General features: G+C 44.2%; 1 protein-coding gene across 1 annotated transcript in view; it reads left to right on the forward strand.

The window, feature by feature from the left end:
• TTLL12 (tubulin tyrosine ligase like 12) overlaps nucleotides 1-22,277 on the forward strand; it is a gene marked incomplete in the record, with an annotated part of 43,088 nt that overhangs the window by 6,996 nt on the left and 13,815 nt on the right. Inside the window, 6 exon segments of the mRNA XM_077469397.1 lie at nucleotides 272-470; nucleotides 4,979-5,138; nucleotides 17,304-17,437; nucleotides 17,931-18,007; nucleotides 21,729-21,845; nucleotides 21,973-22,167. Coding sequence (XP_077325523.1) covers nucleotides 272-470; nucleotides 4,979-5,138; nucleotides 17,304-17,437; nucleotides 17,931-18,007; nucleotides 21,729-21,845; nucleotides 21,973-22,167 — 882 coding nt within the window.

Below are 22,277 nucleotides of genomic sequence, written 5' to 3' on the forward strand. Positions count from 1 at the left end.
AAACAGTATCCAGAAATTTCCAATTCCCTCAATTGTGTGTCCTAGGATGTCAATGCATGGGAAAGCTCTGTCCAGGAGGGCACTGGTACAGGCAGACGGCTGTACTGAGTGTCTGCATGATCCACCGTTCACAGGTGCAATGCATTGCAGGCTACAGTTTATGCATCTAATAAATGTACTTTTATTTTATTTTGTTTCTTGCAAAATCGTGTGCATTTTTACTTCTACTTGTGTGGAATATTGGTCTTAATACATGTTTATGACATTTCAGCATTTTCCTCATTGACCATGCATGGACCTACCGCGTAGAGCATGCTCGGCGACAACTAATGGAGGTTCCTGGCCTTCTGCACCGTATGGCCAACCTGATGGGGATGGAGTTCCATGGAGAGGTCCCAGATGAAGGGGTGGTGGAAGATGTCCTTACAGAAATGTGGAAGTATAACCAGACATATCAGCTTTCACAAGGGGTAAGAGACCCACACTAGTTTTTTGTGTCCTTGATGTCTCTGAAGAAAGAATGGATTTTGGTTCATTATGTTTTGTTACCATTACATTGCAGTGTTTGCGCCTTGTGTGAAGTGTGCACTATAGATAATGATCTTCGAGAAATATTCAACCGCATCCTTCTTCTTTTTTTTTTTTTTTTTTTTTCTCCCAAGGTACAGTTTTATTGAGTTTACAAAGAAACCCAAACAAAGGTAGCATACCATTTGTAAGCAAGTCAGGAGAGTGAATTCAGTGTTGCAGTATCCATGTTCAGTAGCATGCATGAAGGATAAGTGAACATGTTTTTAATCAGGGCTCGACAAATCCCAGGTCGCCGTTGCGACTAGAAATTGTGCCCTGGCGCCTGGGTTTTTGTCACTGACAGGTGCCTCTGTTGCTCTGTGTCTGATAGTCGCTGACATCTTCCTCCCTTCACACATTGTTGGCAGAGCAGCGCCGCAGTGTGTGAAACTGTGTGTAGAGAGGAGCTGTCAAAATTGAGGCTGAATGTGTGGGTGGGCGGGACCCAGCTTTTCAACATCAGCCAATGGGATGAGATCTGGGCGGGCCGATACGTATATGCCGCCCTTCCCCTTTCTTAAGCAGCCCAATCATTGGCTGGGTAGCTGCCGGTCCCGCCCATCTCTGACATCACGCTGGATGTGTCAGCTCCTCTCTCTCGCCATACAGTTTCACACAGTGCAGCACTGCAGGGAGCATTCAGTTTCACAGTTGCACTATAGGCTGTGAAACCTGCCAGTGCCATCTAGTGCCACCTGCCAATGCCAGTTAGTGCCATCTGCCACTTGCCAACCAGTGCAATCTAGTGCCACTTGCCAATCAGTGCCAGTTAGTGCCACCTGCCATTGCCAACCAGTGCCACCTGCCAGTGCCAACCAGTGCAATCCAGTGCCACTTGTTAATCAGTTCCAACCTGTGCCAGTGCCACCTGCCAGTGCAATCCAGTGCCACCTGCCAGTGCCATCCAGTGCCACCTGCCAGTGCCACCTGCCAATGCCAGTTAGTGCCAACCAGTGCCACCTGCCAGTGCCAACCAGTGCAATCCTGTGCCACTTGCCAATCAGTGCCAGCCTGTGCCAGTGCCACGTGCCAACCATTGCTACCTGCCAGTGCAATCCAGTGCCACCTGCCAATGCCATCTGTCAGTGCCACCTGCCATCCAGTGCCACCTGCCACCTGCCAGTTAGTGCCACCTGCCAGTTAGTGCCACCTGCCAAGCAGTGCTACCTGTCAGTGCCAGTTAGTGCCACGTGCCAATCAGTGCCATGCAGTGCCACCTGCCAGTGCAATCTAGTGCCACCTGCCAGTGCCAGTTAGTGTCATCTGCCATTGCCAACCAGTGCCACCTGCCAGTGCAATCCTGTGCCACCCATTGCCACCTGCCAATGCCAGCTAGTGCCACCTGCCAGTGCTATCTGCCAGTGCCAGTTAGTGCTATCTGCCAGTTAGTGTCATCTGCCAGTGCCAGTTAGTGCCACTTGTCAATCTGTGCCACCCATTGCCAGTGCAATCCAGTGCCACCTGCCAGTTAGTGCTACCTGCCAGTGCCAAGCAGTGCCACCTGCCACTGCCAATCAGTGCCAGCCAATGCCATCTGTCAATGCCACGTGCCATCCAATGCCACCTTCCAGTGCCACCTGCCAATGGCAGTTATTGCCACCTGCCAATGCCAATTATTGCCGCCTACCAGTTAGTGCCACCTGCCAGTGCCAAGCAGTGCCACCTGCCAGTGCAAATCCAGTGCCACCTGCCAATGCTGCCCATTTTTAAATATTGTCTTTCTCTTCGCATCAGGTATGAGCAATTCTTATTGTCCGATGAACCAGACATGCAGTTCTGCACGATGGGCAGATGATTTAAATAACTGGCTCCTAACTTTTTCAGCTGGCTCCTAGATTCCAAGCAAATTTGTCAAGCCCTGTTTTTAATTATATTTGTACTTCTCTATCTGACTTGCCCCAACTGTGTTTGGGGGAGAGGTATACAAATAATGGATCAGGGAGATGTACTGTATCAGGTGTCATGTTTCTTTTCCATATTGTCATGTTGAGGAGTATGTAAATCTAACTATGTGCTCCTCCTTCCTTTTTTTTTATTTTTTTTTTTGGACCAGTTTGTATGTTTAAAAAAATAAAATAAAAAAATAATTAAAATAATTTTGTAAAATAAAACAAAAAACCCCTGTTGCTTCTGATAGAAATTGTCAGCTGAATTACTGTGCTGTCTGCTTGTGTTGTACTCTTATCAGTTACATTTGTTTTTAGCAGGGCCGGTGCTACCACTAGGCGGACTAGGCAACCGCCTAGGGCGCAGCCTGGACTGCTGGTTTCCCTACTTTCCGCCGGGAGCTTGTCAGTGCCTCATTCTCCGTAGTCCAGCATGCGGAGGGTGTGCAGTGACAGCACACTAGCACGGCCGGCCGCCTCAGCTCCACACACACACACACACACACACACACACACACACACACACACACACACACACACACACACACACACACACACACACACACACACACACACAGAGCAGCATGTTCATGGGCGCTCCGCTCCCCCTCCAGTCTGTCTTCACTTCCCAGGCTGTTTCTCACTGTTTACTGAAAGGGAGGAGTGAGGGAAGTGTGGGAATCCCTTCCCAATAACCGGGGAGGTCGCCCCGCCTCGGGGCAGGAACACTTAACAGGTGACCATACGTACGCCGCCGCACTCCTGCCTCTACTCGATGCTCACTTGAGCCCTGGGACAGAGCAACACACTGGTAGCCATTGGCCACGCCCATCACCACACAGAGCACCCACCCCTGCTATCGATTGGAATGGATACCAGTGGAAGCCAATGGCTCCTGCTGTTGCATCGCAGCCAATAAGGAGCGAGAGACTTGGGAGAACAGCTGCTCTCGTGCACACTGCTGGATCAAGATCGGGCTGTGGGGGAAGCTGCATACTGAAAGTTTTTTACGTTCATGCATAGAATGCATAAAGGTCAAAAAAAACTTCAGCCTTTAGAACCACTTTAAGGAAGACACCAGGAAGTAAGTCTGACGTAAATGAGTGAACTGTGTGTAAAAGTGTAGTGGAATAGATAACCAGGATACAAATCAGAGATCAGGGCAGAAGACACGAATAACCAGGAAAAATCCAGCGGTGAAGCAGGCAGCAGACCAAAAAAACCCAGGATAGATAGCAGTACTTCTTAAAGTCTGAAGCTGCGCCAAGTTCAAACGAGATGGGAAAAGGGAGGAGGCTGATCGTAATGGTTGTAGCCATGTCAGGGAGAAAGGCCTCTGTGATTGGTTGCAGCAAACACTGCTATTAGAATTCAGAAGCCATGCAGATAGGGCGCGGCCACAACACTCAAGGTAAAACGCAGAGGTGCGCACTGCCACGCACCATAGAAACAGATGCAGTTATGGCACGAGAAAGCTAAGTGCGTTGCACGGTGCTAGACTGTATACAAAAGAATTGGCAGCACACAAGGTTTCACTATGAGGATTTTACTTAAAGTGGTTGTAACCCTAAAAAAAAAGTTCCTAGTGTGTGTGTCTGAGCTGATCTCCTCCCCATCCCTCCCTTCCTGCTGCTATTTTGTGTGGCTGTAAAGATAGTGAGGACAATTGCTGGCATCCCCTGTTATAACAAGCTAAACAATATAGTGTTTGTGTGTGTTTTTTTGTTTTGTTTTTTATTTATTTATTTTAAATTATGAACAAAATACCTTATTTCACAGCACCGCTGTGCAATCACGTGACCTCCTGGCTGACGTCTTGGCCTCTTTTGCTATAATCCTTAGATCGTGGATCATATGACCGCACAGCGACACTGTGAAATAAGATATTTAGCTTCATAATTAAAAAAAACATGAACACTGTGATGTATAGCTTATTAAACAGGGGATGCTAGTAAATGTGCTCACTGACTTTGCAACCACTTTAAGTTATGTAAGAACATTTGCTGATCCTTATACTGGAACCTGGTGTGCTGGCAATTTTGTATGCAGGTTTTTAATGCCTTCTGTGTTCCTGCTGGGGAGACTTCCCATTTTTTTTTCTTGCTGACCCTTGTGTCTGTTACAGAAAATGGTGGGAAATCTAAAATTAAAGCCTGTTCAGGTTTTATGTCTCTGGACAGCAAGTGAAGAAAAATCTCCCCAAAAGGACACGACACAAAATACAAAAAAACCATGCGGATACAAAATATGAGCATATTTGATACAAAACTAAAAAAAAAAGTTTATAGTTTTCATTCCCTAAGTAGCTTTTATTTGTGCTCAGGATTGTGGATTTTGTGGTTTCAGTGTTTTTATTTATTATTATTATTATATATATATATATATATATATATATATATATATATATATATATATATATATATATATATATATAATATTATTATTATTATTATTATTATTATTATTATATATTTTTTTTTTTTTTTTTTTTTTTATTACATTCACATATATTCAATCTTCAGTCTGCAGAAGAGAAAGTTCCAGTCTGGTACATCATGGACGAGTTTGGGTCTAGAATTCAGCATTCAGATGAGCCATCATTTGTGACAGCGCCTTTCTACTACATCCCCCAGCAGTTGGCTTTCACCATACTGTGGCCCCTACGAGATATAAGCAATGGAGGTATGTGCACATAAGCCCACCAGTCCTATGCTAAGTTCAGGTCATTGGCAGTAATATGAGATGTTTGGAGAAGATCAGCTGTCGGTTGTTACATCTGACATAGACCATTAAGGCTTCATATGCCTGTGTACCCTCTAAATAATTTCGGATCTCCATGCCCAAACTATGCATTTTCTCAAAGGTGAAAGTTTTTAATGATTTTGGTTCAGTCTAATTTTATAGTGAATGCACAGCCAAAACGTTCTCTTCCATGAGGGATACAAGTGTTAAACCTTCAGTTTTCACTGCTGCCTACAGGAGAATTGGACACTGACAAACAAAAGAACTATAGGCCAGCCCAGGATAACCACTCCTACCAGCATGCCTCAATTTTTTTGGAAGATGGATTACTTTTTTGATCTGTTAAGATAAAAGGCTAACTCCACCTCTAGATCCATGTTACATGTTACGCCTGTATTTAGGGTGCAACATGTAACACCACTGTCGTGGTTGCAATTGCATCTGATATAATTTTTTATTTTTTAAGTTGTACTTATGCTTTAGCCTATTATTATTTTTTTTTTATGTTGGCACTTCATTTCTCTTTCACTTCAGTCATGGGTTCTCTACATCACTGTTGGAGCTGGTCTCTGCAATTGCAGCCAACTGGTGTAGCTTATTCTCAGCTTGACTTTGAGTGCCGCTGCTAGACTTTGTTTAGGGGCTAGCCTGGGAGTGATCTTTTGGGCACTGTGTCCCACATTACCAGCTTTCCAGACCCCCGCTCTGGTAACACGTTAATTGCAGAGAACTCTCCAGGACTCTACTATCACAGAAGGGGTTCATGCTGATGAACTGAGCACTGACGTCATCAGCTGGGTAGAGTGCTACATATGCTCTGCACTATTTTCTACCTTTTAAGCATTGAAGCAGCATCTCTCTGGTAATGATCCTCCATTGCAAAGAGCCATGTGAAAATCAGGTTTTTGGGTTGCTCCAGCTGTCTGCCTACAGTGATTGCAGTTACCTTTGGAGCAGGGTATTTTGGCTGGGTGGTGGGGTTAACTCACTTGCTGGTTGTTGCCTGGCTTACCGGTGCCCATCGATGCTGAGCACTAAGCTCACCTGCATGACACACTCACCTACCCTACCTGACATGCACACACTGACCTACCTGACCAGGAGAAAGACTTCATGTCTGCAGCAGCAGCTCAGCCATGGTATGCAAGGCAGCCAGAGGAGAGGAGGAGAGCTGAGCGGGGATTGATGTGGTGCAGCGGCCGCATTGTAATTCCTGCCTTCTGGAGCTTGCAGCGCCTATAATGGACGTAACGCGTCCCGCGGTCCCGCCATTGGACCAGCGGGACGTCCAACATAGGCACTGCAGGCTCCAGAAGGTGGGACCTGATATGTGACTCTGCCGCGCTTGGGGGTCAGATCAGTCCCCACTTGCCGGCGGCGCTCGGGGCTAATAATAGAACAGTGCCCACCTGAGACCCTGGGGCTTTTTGGGGACCCACTCGGGACTTTAGCAACTGTCAGCCCCTCCTGACGACGGCATTGGTCCTAGGTCTGATGATGGCCTTCGTCGAGGCAGTCCCATTTGCCCAGTTTAAGTCCAGACCCCATACATTTTGGTGTCATTGGATAAATGAATGTTGTCAGGAGTAGACCCTACACCCAGAGTTGTTCCACAACCTGTGCCACAAGTGGGGAATGCCAGATGTGGAGCTCCTGGCCTCCCAGGTTTAAAGAATTGGATTGGTTCGTCTCCAGGTACAGGGATCCTCTATAGAATCGGTGGATGCTCTTTCTCTGTGTGGTCGGAAAATTTTGATCTATACTATACCTCCCTTGAATCTTCTTCCATGTCTGTCTGCTTCACAGAATCAAGATAATGGACACTCCAGTGATCTTCATAGCTTCAAATTGGCCCAGGGTGATGTGATAAGACTTTAGACACTCTGTGGGCTTTTCCAGATTGTCCCGAGTTTCTAACTCAAGGGCTAATTTACCATCCTCCTTCACAGTTGCTGAGTTGCATGGCTGTTTTGAAGCCTAGGCTCTGAGAGAACAGGGCATTTCAGAATTGGTTATTCCAACAATGTTAAAACCCAGGAAATCTACTTCTTGCAAAGTCTGTCATTGTACATGGAAGGCAATGACATGGAACCCCATCGCACTCCACTTGAGTGCTTCCGTCAGTACACTCCTTCCTCCAGTCTGGACCTTCAGATATCAGATATTCCAGCCAAACATACAATACTAAATTGTAGGAACATGGAATGATTTGTTGGTCAAGTAAGTGTCAGTCCCCACATACACAGTAACCCAAATATTTAACCAAAACATCACACAATGGTTTAGCTTTAACGAGGTAGGGCTTGACCCATGGCTAATCCCATCCACCTGGATGATTCAGATGTCGCATTGTAGACCAGCCTTGCCGACTTCAAGCTAACTGCAGAAAATACACATTATCATAAGCATAAACACAGCAAACCTTCAAACAATAGCAGAAGACCTAATTACAATTACTAATACAAACAGTGATATCCTCCTCTTCAGCCTAGTAGGCAACAGACTAACTATAGCAGGAGTCCCCAGTAGCAGACTGTCAGGCTCCAGAGGCCAAGGTGACAATCTCTTTCAATTCACATGTATAGTTCAGAATAAAACAAACCAGGAATAGTCTTTGTATATTTCCTGGGAGATATTGTGGATAAATATTAATGGCCCATTTTAAGTATTCCAAGCCACATTCTTAATGTCCATTATTTTCTTGTTTACCATGTGCCCCTAATAGACACAGGGTGACTTAGACATAGGAGGTGCATGGGAGCTGAAACAAGGCTTTCCCAACCTCTCCAATGTATTCTTGGTTCCACCAGCCCCCCGCCCAAAGTGATTCCCATCACAGAAGTCATACTTCACTTGGTTTGAGGCTTCCACCCTTATGCCGCATACACACGATCGAATTGTATGACGTACTTAGTCCGTTGAAACGCATTTCAACGGACAATCCGATCGCTTGTGGGCTTCAGCGGACTTTTTCAGCGTGAAGTCCAGAGTACTAAGAAGGCCGGTTTGCACACCAATCTTCCCGTCGTACTTTGGTTTCAGCGGACAATACGTTCGTCAGTATGCTAGTCCGACGGACTGAGAATGGCGCATGCCCAGAAAGGATTTACAGGGCGGAAGCGTTCTGACTTGTAAAACTAGTGTTCGTATTGAAGCTAGCATATTCGTCATGCTGCTAATTTTGTGATCTTTTAATATAGCACATTCTTTTCTTCTTCATAATGCGAGAAAAGTGAAGTTGCTTTGCTGCTTATATTCACACAGAGTTATCACAAATGTCTTTATTCATCCTCATCTTATGATTAATATTCCAATTCGAGAATAAATAAAAAAATAAAAATAACGGACGAATTAAGCTGAAGTCTGAAAAGCGTGAATCGTCTCTAACCAAACTTCCACTAACGCAAAGTCAGCAGAAGGAGCCCAAAGGGTGCTTTGCTGTGTCTTGGACTTCCTATTTCTAGTCCCGTCGTACGTGCTGTACGTCAAGCTTTCGTCGGACTGTTTGTGTATCCGTGTGTGGCCAAGTCCGTTCGGTAGAAAGTCCGCCGGATTGTATGACGGACTAAGTACGTCATACAGTTCGATCGTGTGTACGCGGCATTAGAGATTCTTAGTGGGACAAACATTTCCTTCCTACAGCTGAGTCTTGACCAGCTGTAGCAAAGTCAGCACTATTCAGGGTTCTTGCTAAATTTAGTTTCAAAGACTGTTGGCTTTTCATTAATTTTGTTAGGACCCATATTCAGAGTGTCTCAATTGGCTCCCTCTGTTCACACTCCATTACTCTGAGATCTGAATCTGGTTCTCTGCACTTCAAAACCCACCCTTTCAATCCATCACAGACAATCCACTCTTACAAGATTGAGCTAATGTCCTTGTCCTGTAAAGAACCCTTTCTGGTCTTGGACAAGGTGGTGGTAAGGCCCAGACTTTCCTTGCTACATAAGAAAGTTTCTGCTTTTAACCTCAATTTGCATCATTCTTCTGTCCCTCTGCTTAGCTCTAGTCATCTTAAGATGGTTGAGTGAGAATCTGTCACTGCTTCCTTCAGCTGTCATTCTGGATGGTCCCTATAAGGGTCACCAGATCGTCTTTCCACCACCTTCCACCTGGTGGCTCTACCAGACCATATTTAAAAATGCTTTTATATGAAGCGCTACTAAATCCCAAATGTGACTCCCACATCTACCTTTATGTAGTATGTTTTTTTGGATCACAGAATTCCACAATAAAATACTTGTTACACAATCATTTTCACTTTTGCAAGAATGTATCCGAATCATATCCACAAAGTTCAAACTAAATTTCTAACTTCTTTCTTTTTTGCTGGACACTGACACAATTCTCAGTCTGTCTTCCACCAGAAGTAAAGTTACACTTCAATTCTCTGTGTAGCTGAACTAGTAGTCTAGAGGTAGGTGGACTACAATGCCCAGATAGCCTTCCCCCATGTGATAAGACGGGGATCCAAGTGTAATTGCAGTTTTTTAATGTCCCACTAATAATTCGACAAGGGTAATGCATGGATAATTGGACAACGCACAGTATGAACATCCGCAACTGTCACACTCTCTCCATGGTTTTGGCTTTAATGCCTTTCAAGCCTCACTCTGTGCAGTCCAGATGGAGAACGTTCCCAATCTACTGTGAGGTGCCCCCCGCTGCCATCTCCAGCACTGCTCACTCCTAGCTTAAGCCAAAATCACACTGCAGTCCCCTGATATGCACCTGTTGCTATTCTGTCACATGTTGTTCTTATAATAAAGGTTACAAGCGGCAATGCCAATGCCACTGTTGTGGCTTTTGGGAAACCAGCTGCTAAAAATTACATGCAATTACATTGGATTGCATGTGAATGGGAAGCAGCTACAGGAGCTCATCCTGCAGTATACTGGGCAGGAACTTGATACACAGTTGCAGAGTTTAAAACAAAAGCAAATAAAACCAGCAAAGTCTAACTCCTTTTGTAATATGTTTTACGGTTTAAAAAAAAACACAAGCTCTAGCATGCTTGACGTTTTGTTCATCAACCTCATTAAAGGCAAACCGTTATTCACACTTGTGCACCAAATAATTGAGACCATTCTACTAGATCTGTGGGGGCCCCCTTGGAATTTTCAACATCAGGCTATGGTTTCCCCAGATTTGCAAGGCTGCCACCCAGTCTTCTGTTCACACGTTCTCTAAGTTCTACCAGGTGGATCTTTTGGCCACATCTGATGAGATCTTCAGGCATAAGGTCCTTCATTTGTTTTTTTTTGAGCTACAGGCAGACTCCCAGTTCTGTTGTTTTCATTATTCTTTTCTATGTTGCTTAACTCAGACTGTTTTTGGATGTCCCAAAGTTTTAAGACTTCCTGTGTCTCTCAATGGATATGAAACAGAAAATTGATTTTTTATAATTACCATAAAATTATTTTATTGGGAGTCCATTGAGGGACACAGGTCTCACTTTTGTGTTTTGCGATCATTCTCTTAAAATCTATAATAAAATCAACGATGTATCAAAAAAGTTGCTAGCTGTACACTCTATAGTGATTTCACAACACTTTTCTGAAAATTTAAAAATTAAACCAGTGCAGCGCAACATAATTCAATATACATGCAAATACAGTATAATAATTTTGAAAGTCAAATAGTGCTGTTCCAAAGTCCTCTGTGACTTTCTATAAATGAATCCTTTAAAAGGATAGTTCACCTTTACAAAAAAACTGCCTATGCAGGTAAGGGATGTTTGTAGATTAAAACAAACTGTGCTGCTCTGACTAAAGATGAATAATACCCTTGCTATAGGTGTAGGCTATTTACATACCTTGTGAAGCCTGACTGAAATACTGTCAGGGTGTTGCTAAGTACACCCAGGAAGTTGCTAAGTGAGGCCTAGTCGTCACTGCTCACCTCCACAGGAGTGAGCTCTCTCTCTGATTCAACCCACACACACACACACACACTTTCTCTTCCCTGATGCCGTAGCTCTGAGATTTGCATTTGAGAGCTCACTCCTATGATGGTGGTGGTGAGCAGTAATGACTAGGCCTCACTTGGCAACATCCTAGGAACATTGCAGTCAGGTTTCATAAGGTATGTAAATGGCCTATAGCAAGCTCTTCAGCTTTAGTCAGCGTTACACGGTTTCTTTTTATCTACAGATGCCCCTTATCTGCATAGGCAGTTTTGCGGTAATGTGAACTATCCCTTTTTAAGTGTGAGAAAGATTACAGCTAAATAAAATCCAGTGCTCCCTACAAAGTCAGTGATTCTCTGTCTCTCTACTCCAGTGATTTGTGCTCCTTCACACCGGGGGTAAAAAACCTGCTCGCTTCAAACTTTCTCCTTTCATCTTCCAGGACAGCCTCTGAGACATAGGGCTCCTCCCTCCGGGACAGGAAACATTACACCCAAATTCCTTTAACCACCTCAGTACAGTGCAGTTACACCCCCTTCCTGACCAGACCAATTTTCAGCTTTCAGCGCTCTCACACTTTGAATGACAATTACTCAGTCATCCAACACAGTATCCATATGAAACTTGCGTCCTTTTTTCCACACAAATAGAGCTTTCTTTTAGTGGTATTTAATCACTAGTGGGTTTTTTATTTTTTGTGCTATAAATAAAATAAAACGTAAATTTTGTGAAAAAAATGCCTTTTTCTTCGTTTCTGTCATAAATTTTTGCTAATTAGTAATTTTTCTTCATAAATTTTGGCCAAAATTTATACTGCTACATATCTTTGGTAAAAATAACCCACATTAGTATATATTATTTGGTCTTTGTGAAAGTTATAGAGTCTACAAACTATGGTGCCAATCACTGAAAATTGATCACTTCTGATGAGGCCTTCAGTACATCAGGTGTATCTCATTTCTTGAGACTAACTAGTCAGGAAAGTACAAATACCCCCCAAATGACCCCTTTTTACAAAGTAGACATCCCAAGGTATTAAGTAAGTAGCATGGTGAGTTTTTTTAAGTTGTCATTTTTTCCCACAATTCTTTGCAAAATGAAGATTTTTTATTTTTTTTTACTAAATTGTCATATTATCAGGTTATTTCTCACACACAGCATATGTATACAACAAATCACCCCCCAAAATACATTCTGCTACTCTTCCCGAGTACGGCGATACCACATGTGTGAGACTTTTACACAGCCTGGCCACATACAGAGCACCAACATCGATGTAGTACCTTCAGACGTTCTACGAGCAAAAATGACGCATCTCATTTCTCAACCACCTATTACACTTTTGAAGGCCCTGGAGTACCAGGACAATGGAATTTCCCATAAAATCACCCCATTTTGGAAAGCTAACACCCCAACGTATAATCTGTGAGGCATAATGAGTCTTTTGAACGGTTCATTTTTTTCCAGAAGTTTTTGGAATATGTGGAAAAAAATTAAAACGCATTTTTTTTTTTACACAAAATTGTCAATTTATAAGATATTTCTAACACATAACATGTATATAGCAAAAATTACACCCCAAAATACATTCTGCTACTCCTCCCGAGTATGGCGATACCACATGTGTAGGACTTTTACACAGCCTGGCCACATAGATGGGCCAAACATTGAAGTAGTACGTTCAGGCGTTCTAGGAGCATAAATGACACATCTTATTTCATTCCTACCCATCACACTTTTGAAGGTCCTGGACCACCAGGACAGTGAAATTACCCACAAAATGACCCCATTTTGGAAAGTAAACACCCCAACGTATATTCTATGAGACATGGGCTGCAAATAGGTACTCGGGTACTCAGGTGGACTGTGACAGGTACTCGGGTACTCAGATGGACTGGAACAGGTACTCGGGTACTCTGATGGCCTGGTGACAGGTACTCGGGTACTCTGATGGCCTGGTGACAGGTACTCGGGTACTCTGATGGCCTGGTGACAGGTACTCGGGTACTCTGATGGCCTGGTGACAGGTACTCGGGTACTCTGATGGCCTGGTGACAGGTACTCGGGTACTCTGATGGCCTGGTGACAGGTACTCGGGTACTCTGATGGCCTGGTGACAGGTACTCGGGTACTCTGATGGCCTGGTGACAGGTACTCGGGTACTCTGATGGCCTGGTGACAGGTACTCGGGTACTCTGATGGCCTGGTGACAGGTACTCGGGTACTCTGATGGCCTGGTGACAGGTACTCGGGTACTCTGATGGCCTGGTGACAGGTACTCGGGTACTCTGATGGGCTGGGACAGGTACTCGGGTACTCTGATGGGCTGGGACAGGTACTCGGGTACTCTGATGGGCTGGGACAGGTACTCGGGTACTCTGATGGGCTGGGACAGGTACTCGGGTACTCTGATGGGCTGGGACAGGTACTCGGGTACTCTGATGGGCTGGGACAGGTACTCGGGTACTCTGATGGGCTGGGACAGGTACTCGGGTACTCTGATGGGCTGGGACAGGTACTCGGGTACTCTGATGGGCTGGGACAGGTACTCGGGTACTCTGATGGGCTGGGACAGGTACTCGGGTACTCTGATGGGCTGGGACAGGTACTCGGGTACTCTGATGGGCTGGGACAGGTACTCGGGTACTCTGATGGGCTGGGACAGGTACTCGGGTACTCTGATGGGCTGGGACAGGTACTCGGGTACTCTGATGGGCTGGGACAGGTACTCGGGTACTCTGATGGGCTGGGACAGGTACTCGGGTACTCTGATGGGCTGGGACAGGTACTCGGGTACTCTGATGGGCTGGGACAGGTACTCGGGTACTCTGATGGGCTGGGACAGGTACTCTGATGGACTGTGATTGACAGGTACTATGAGGGGTGGTGACAGGTCCTCTTTATTGGGGGGGGGGCAATCAGTATGTTTGGTGTACACTGTATGCGGTAACGAGATGTTACCGCAATCTCCTCCTCACACACGATCGGTGTGTGAGGAGGAGAACCCGGTAACATCCCGTTACCGCGGTTTGTTTACATTTTAGTGATCGGCTGTGAAAGGATCACAGCCGATCACATGGGTAAACAGCCAGCCAATGGCTGTTTACCAGTGTCGGTGACGAGCAGTGTTCCCGGGGAACACGCCGCCACCGACGTGCATGCGCAGCGCGCTCGCGATCGCGCGCATGCGCCGTGCACGTAGGGGGTGTGACCATCTGTGATCGGCCGTGACTTCATCACGGCCGATCACGTGGTAAACAGCCATAACGAATGGCTGTTCACCCCCTTCGGTGGCGAGCGGTGTCTCCGTGACACGCCGCCACCGAAGAAACAGGGATGCGCGCGCACGATCGCGCGCATCCCTGTTTAAACGGGAGGCCGTCATATGACGGCCTCCCGCCACAATAGCTGCGCCGCCTGGCCGTCATTTGACGGCCGGCGGTCAGCAACTAGTTAAGGTGGTTCTCCGGGCCTTCACCTTCAGTTTTTTGTGTTTCCTGCCAGACGGGAAGGGTGCACGTAGGAAGCTTAGGGCGCTCCATGTCTCTGGAATATCCTGGAGGAGCCCCTGGTGTACTTTCTCCTAGCCTGCGCACCCCTCCATCCAGTCAGGGAGGAGAGGGCTGCGTGTCCTACCGATGCCTAAAGCTGAGAGAGAGCAGGAACCCTGATCATTGGTGGGGACCGCAACAACAACTGCATGCACTGGGAGCTACTTACTAAGGGCTTTAGAGTGCTTCCAGCAAAGGATAAGGGGGCAGCACTTACAAGTAGAAACAGACAATGCCACTGTAGTTACATACATAAACGGGGGGACCAGGAGCCCTGCCCTGCAGTTGATAGCAGGCAAAATTTTCGATTGGGCCAAATTAAACCTGGCTTCATTGACAGCAGTCAACTTAAGGGACACAGAACTCTCTGGTGGACTTTCTCAGCCGCCAACGAGTAAGACATCGGTGGTCGCTCAACCAGGGAGTGTTTGAGCAGATTGTGAGGAACTGATGCTGGCTGGAGGTGGATCCGTTTTTGCTTCAGAAAGCAACAGGGTGGTCGCCCAATTCTTCTCACTGCATCCGTTGGATCGAGCCAGGGAGATGGATGCCTTCGCCAATGCACTGTACTTCAGCCTGTGCTATGCCTTTCCCCCAGTAAGACTAATCACCGAGGTTCTCCAGAAATTTCAGAACGAGAAGACGGATGTCATTCTGATCGCTCAATTTTGGCTGAGAAGGGCCTGGTTTGCCGCCCTAAAAAGGCTGGCCTTGGTTCCCCCGATTTTCCTCTCCCAGTGAGGGAGGATCTAATCACACACCCTCAGGTAGAGACCCTCAGAATTACAGCGTAAAACACAAAAATCACTTTGCAGTACACATCAGCCAGCTCACCACTATCTGACAATGGATGTGGCGGTGTGACTTCATGGGATCGACTCCTCCTTCCTAGAGGTGTAGCACCCGATAATTGGGCTTCCTCAGAATTTATATGCATGTATATATGTATATTGAATTTTGTTGCACTGCACTGTAAAGTTGCAAGAATTATCATAAAAAAAAATTGCAATCTCAATTCAACCCCCCCCCCCCACAATCTTAATCTGCCATTTCCACGATTCAGTGCAGAGCCGTTCTCTGCTCAGCTGTTAGAAAACAAATGCAGCCAGAAAAGTTTATCGCAACATTGCTCAGTGCTGAGATAAAAAGAAACCTTGTATCATTAGGTTCTTTTAGATCAAATGAATGACATTCTGTAAATGAGGGCAGTTTAACCACTTAAAGACTAAGCCTTACAAGTTGAGATCAATATTTTTTTTTATATATATATATATATATATATATATATATATATATATATATATATATATATAATTATATACTTTTTAAAAAGTCTTTTATCTCTACACACCAGCCCTGTAAGATTTGCCCCGCTCAATCCATGTCATAGGCTATAGCTTGCAGCGCTGATCGGTATATTGTGGCGGCAGGCTAGTCCCCCTACTGTCGGTTCAGTGGGCAGGATTTCCCCATCCACCTTGTATGTGTGGATGGGGGAATCGGGCCAGTTTTGTTTTAGTTCAACCTACTGGTTTAATGAAAAAACTGTTCCATCTATGGGCTTCCTTTGGTGTGTTGGTAGGAGGGTATATGCTGGGTTGGCTTACAGATTTTTGGCAGTGTGTCCAGTACTCCTGTATGCTGCAGTATAACTCAAAGGTTTAACACATCCAGTGTCCCTAATAATATTCAATAAAAGGATTTTTTTTGTACGCACTGTAAAAATCCTTTTTTTTTTGTCCCCAGAATAGAAAGTGAGGGGAAATCACACTAACAAAGCTGACTTGTAATCCTTACCCACATTATCCAAAATTAGAACACAAAAGTGTTAATTTTGCAATTAAACATTTAAAGCCCAACTCCAGCCAGAAACGTTGTTTTGGTTAGAGTAGCAAAGAAGCAGAGCCTCTGTCACACATTTTTTATATTTATGTGTTCTTATTGGGGAGATTGCTTCTTAATTCCTATGAGAACTGTGGATGACAGACAAAAATATGTACAATAAAGCCTTGGTTTGAGAGTGTTTTGCAAGACTAGCAAAATGTTTTTTAAGAAGTTTGACTTGATATACAAGCGATGTCTTGATATACAAGTAGCGCCCCGTCACAATTGAATATAAAAGAGAAGAGAGGCGCCTCTAAGTGTAGCAATATGGTTACATTTAATAAAGGTACGAAATTTAGCTATTCACAGTTCTTTTTCACAGTTTTTTTATTTATTACTAGGAAGCACCCATGACACATAATTCTCAGTGCACTATTTAGTTCTCCAAAGAGAGAGCACAGCAGTAGCCACTTTCTTGCAGACATGCTGTCCCTCATTGGAATTAGGGGCAGAACCATGTAGTATAAGGGGTAGGGGGTCACTAATCTGCTGTATTCACTTGTATGTGTCATTTTAGCTTCAGCTACTAAGCTCTGTACAATCTTGGTGCTTGTAAACCTGTGAAAACTGGCCAAGCGCTCCAACTGCTGACTACATAGGAAAACACACATATCTACTTAAAAGTAAAAAAAAATTATAATATATATATATATATATATATATATATATATATATATATATATATATAATATTCCTAAATGGGGGGGGGGGGGGGGGCAAGAAAAAATACAAAACTGCTATTGATTCCTTTTTTTAATACAGAGGAAGTTTCCCGTGACTTCACTTACGGAGAGTCGGATCCCTTACTACGGAACTGTCTGCTCTTGCCATGGCAACCTTTGGATCTTTCACACATTGACTGCCGAACACCAGAGCCAGCAGAAACTCATTATCAGGTGAGCTTATACTTCTTCTGCTTTCAATTCTGGCACCTTGTCCCTCTTGGATACAGTTTTATAAACAAATTATTTCTTGTAAACCTGTTTAAAATGTTTCTTATCCAGAGATCCTGCCAATAACTGTACTTCCTTTTACAGGCTGACAACACTAAGCCACTGCCTCGCAATTAGTAGGACTTCTAGCTAAGAAACTTCAACAGATTTGCAAGAAATGATTTGGTTCAGAAAACTGTACGCAGTGAGACATAATGACAAACATACTAAAAAACATTGCTTTAGAGTTTAGATACGTTTTTAAAAGAGGATCTTCCTAGTTATATGGGAGCTGTCATTGCCTACTTGCCAAACCAAGTCATCAGTGGCAGCCCCTGCTTTCTTCCTTTACAAGTCCTCTTTATTGTTGTGTTTGCATGTACAATAGCTGAACGTTTTTGTATGGTTGTTACTGTTTAATTAGAATGTGCTAAATAATTTATCTGTTCTATTTTAGTCTATTTTTGAGGAGAATAAAGAGACCCTGCCTCACCCCGTGGAGCCTCCACTTCATGACAAGAGTAAAATCTTCAAGTATGTAATGGCTCACATAGGTTCTTCCAGGGCTAACTCTCATAGAACCATTGCAGGTGCTTGATAGGCATAGCCTGCACACTACCTGCTTTCTGATGGGGTCCTCGGGTGTGGAACCCTGGAGTAGAAGGTAGCCCTGTGATAGCTTGTGCCTTCTCCAATAGGGTGGCCACCTGGCAGGAGCCCACATGCCTACAGAAAGAGCTAGATCTTTAACAGCCAGCTTTTTTATATTTCTTTTGAAGGATAAGGCTGCCTAGGCTTAGGTCCACTTTACGTTCCACCCAAATAACTTCAAAACGATCAGTCGATCTGTACATACATATTCAGACAAGGGAAATAATAAAAAATGATGAAATGTTTGAGCTAATTGTAAATTTTGGAGGGCGAAAAGAGTGAATTTTCACTTTAATGCTGAACTCTAGGAAGATATAAAGCTGTAATTATTTAATACGTCAATAAATGTATTTCTTTTTCAATAATTTTTATTCTTTTGTAAAAGTATATAATACAAATACAAACGCTCATTTATACAAAACTGGATATTTCCAAACACAATAGAAACATGTTTTTACAAGTACAAAAAGGAAGTGCAACTGTTACAGGTTATACATTTTGTGGTAGCCACTAAAATGTATTTTTAATGCAATGTAAGTTCCTGAGTTTGGCTTGGTATCTGCTTGTTGCAATCCCCTGTAGAGCTGAGCTAAGAATGACAGAAAGGAGAAGCAACACAAGGAGGCAGTTAAAAAAAATAAAGAAATCATGGGGTAGAGTCCCCCTGGAAAGGAAATCGCAGGCAGACCAAGCAGCTTAAATAGGGAAATTAATTATATTGCACAAAATATAAAAATACACATACAAAAACTGTGTACCCATCACCAACACCTGAATATAGTATTAAAATGAGACAACGTTGTCTGTATAGCAACATCCCATCAAATTGGACTATAAGCACACTTCAAATGCACAGATAATATAGCATGTCAGCGTAATTAGGCACATAGATCATGGTAACATGTACCATAAGGATATGTGCACATCAACCCGCTGTCTACCATCAAAGCACCTTGCTGGGGGAATAGAAAGTGAATGCAGCAAGGACTTGGGTACTGAGCAAGTTAACCCAGGAGGCCAATCATGACAAACAAAGATTGCTCAGTGAAACAGTCTGCTGGTTGGTAACGTTGAAAAATAGCCACAGGACAAAGCTGAGGACACAACACAGCTGATGTGTAATCAATAGAACACTAGTCCACTCACCTGACCGGAAGGCGTGAGTCTCTCTGGTCCATAGGTATCCCTGGCAATCCCGTTTTAACAGCCTGTTAGTAGATCTCTCACTGCCCAATCCTTGTCATTCGTGGGGCTCGATTCCTATTGGGAAATCCGAGAAGCATGGCAGCTGCAGATCTACTCGCTGTGTCGCTAGAGCGCTGTAACGCTGTCTTGATAGACCATCCTGGTTCCTTACACAAAAGTCCTCAAAGTGTACAGTGCGCTTACGCTGACGTGATGAGGTACATCATCCGTGACAGCGTCACCCCCGTGGTGTCGTAGTCAACATGTTTTGACCAATTACCTAGTCTTTATCAAGGATGGGAGGGCTCTAATCTAGCCATCTAATTTATACAATTTGTTCACAAAGAAAACTTAATTGAAAACAACATATTCTGAACAACCACTAGATGGCAACCTCCCAGTTAAACACCACACCATTGAATTACTGCTAGACAGATTGTGCCCTATGCATGAGCCCATCTGTATAGCAGTAATTCAAGGGTATGGTGTTTGAGGGGTTGCCATCTAGTGGTCGTTTCAGACTATGTTGTTTTTCATTAAGTTTTCTTTGAACAAGTTGTATAAATAGACGGCTAGATTAGAGCACTCCTATCCTTGATAAAGACCACGTGATTGGTCGAAACATGTCAGCTACAACACCACGGGAGTGACGCCTGTCAGATGACGTACCTCATCACGTCTGCACACGCACTGTACAATTTGAGGACTGCGGGAACCATTTTTGAGTAAGGAACCAGGATGGTCTATCAAGACAGCATTACAGGGCTCTAGCGACACAGCGAGTAGATCTGCAGCTGCCACGCTTCTCTGATTTCCCAACGGGAATCAAGCCCCATGAATGACGAGGATTGGGCAGTGAGAGGTCTCCTAACAGGTTGTTCCAAATGGGGTTGCCCGGGATACCTATGGACCAGAGAGACTCGTGCCTTCAGGTCAGGTGAGTGGACCAGTGTTCTATTGATTACACATCAGCTGTATAGTGTCCTCTACTTTGTCCTGTGGCTATTTTGCAACGTTGCCAACCCGCAGACTGTTTCACTGAGCAATCTTTGTTTACATAGCTCGGTCTGTGCCAGCAGCACTAAATTAAAGACTTGCATCTGGCTAAATTTATGCTCCTGTATCCAATGATAACCAAGAACTGCTTCATTTTCTTCAAATAGTCCATTCTGTCATCATTGGCCTCCTGGGTTAACTTACTTGGTACCCAAGTCCTTGCTGAATTCACTTTCTATTGCCCAGCAGGGGCTGATGGTAGACAGCGGGTTGATGTGCACATATCCTTATGGTACCTGTTACCAGGATCTATGTGCCTAATACACTTCCACACTCTGCTTCATATGTTGACATGCTATATTATCTGTGCATATGAAGTGTGCTTATAGTCTGATGTGATGTTCTTAAATAGACAACATTGTCTCATTTTAATACTATATTTTGGTGGTGGGTACCCAGTTTTTTGTATGCGTATTTTTATGTTTTGTGCAATAAATGAATTTCCCTATTTAAGCTGCTTGTTCCGCCTGTGACTTCCTTTTCAGGGGACTCTACCCCCTAATTTCTTTTTGTACTAGGTCTTGAGTCACGGAGACCACACCTAATTGGTGAGTCAGCAATACTATGGACGCTGCACCCTTATAAGGACATTTAACTGACGTTGCAGGGTTCACACTCTGTGTGGCTGTTTTTTTACCTTTTGGACAAGGAGGCAGTTAGTTGTATTGCAGTGCTCATGTATTAACGAGGGTCAAGCTGATGGGAGGACAGATACAATGATAAGCCCAGGGGAGGGACAAGACCTGTTCTCTGCAGCAGAGAAAAATCAGGTCATAGCTGTGCTGTGTGGCAGATCTGTGTGAATCTGGGGAATGGCTGGCCAAAAACAAATTCTTTGGCGGATAACAAAATCTGATCTGATTGCACCAATACCGGTATCTGTGCTGATACGAAGCATTTGTACGAGTACTTGTGCAAATGCTCTGATGCCTAAAACAGATACCTTTGCTGTGCGATTTACGCCCATACAAAATGAATGGGCTCAAATCGCACTGCAAAGAATTGCATGTGCTTTGAAAAGGAATGTGGTGCAATTCCTGTTTCAATCACACGTGGTTTCCTGCTCCACTCTGTGTTGAACCCAGGCTTGTCATAGTGACTTCAGCCCTGGTTCAGAAATGGTGCTGGAAACTGCATGTGATTCAAACAGGAATCGCACCACATTCCTGTTCCAATCACATGCAAGTCTTTGGATTGCAATTTGAGCCCATTCATTTTGTATGGGCTCAAATCGCACCACACGGTATCAGTAATTCAGTACTCCTAATCGCTCTTAAAAATTGGTATTGGTGCAAATATATTATTTCATCTGTGTATTTTGTGGTTTGTCTGGAGTTCAGTTTACAATCTTTTGTCTGTCCAGGATCTACACAGATATGCAGCAGGTTCTGAATGCTGTTGATCATCCTCGTTTTGTTTTCACAAATGAGGAGAAGGAAGCAGATATCCTCTTCAATTTCTCTCATATCAAAGATTACAAGTGAGTACCTTGCTGTCATTATACGTGGGACTTGGTTATTTGTATGTCATCAATGGGCTACATCTGATGAGAAGTTTGTGCTGTTCTCTGTGTTGGTGATTTCAGTTTCATTTTTTGTTTCCATCAGAAAATTGAGCACAGAGAGGCCTCACGTTCTGCTGAGCCAGTTCCCATGTGAAAACCTTTTAACGGTTAAGGATTGCCTGGCATCCATTTCACGAAGGGTTGGAGGCGCAGAGGGCCCAAAATGGCTTCCCCGTACTTTCAACCTTAAGACAGAACTGCCACAATTTATTGGATACTTTAAACAGCGTGAGCAGCGGTAAGAAGCATCATATTCATTACCTGGTAAATTATCTCAAAATTAACACGCTGTATGTAACCTGAGCTTAGAGTAGCGCTCTACTTGTATGACTCTTGTCTCTTCATTGA

This window comes from Lithobates pipiens, unplaced genomic scaffold (assembly GCF_037356315.1).
Source record: "Lithobates pipiens isolate NorthernLeopardFrog02 unplaced genomic scaffold, aLitPip1_a1.2 Scaffold_8, whole genome shotgun sequence".
Lineage (NCBI taxonomy): Eukaryota > Metazoa > Chordata > Amphibia > Anura > Ranidae > Lithobates > Lithobates pipiens.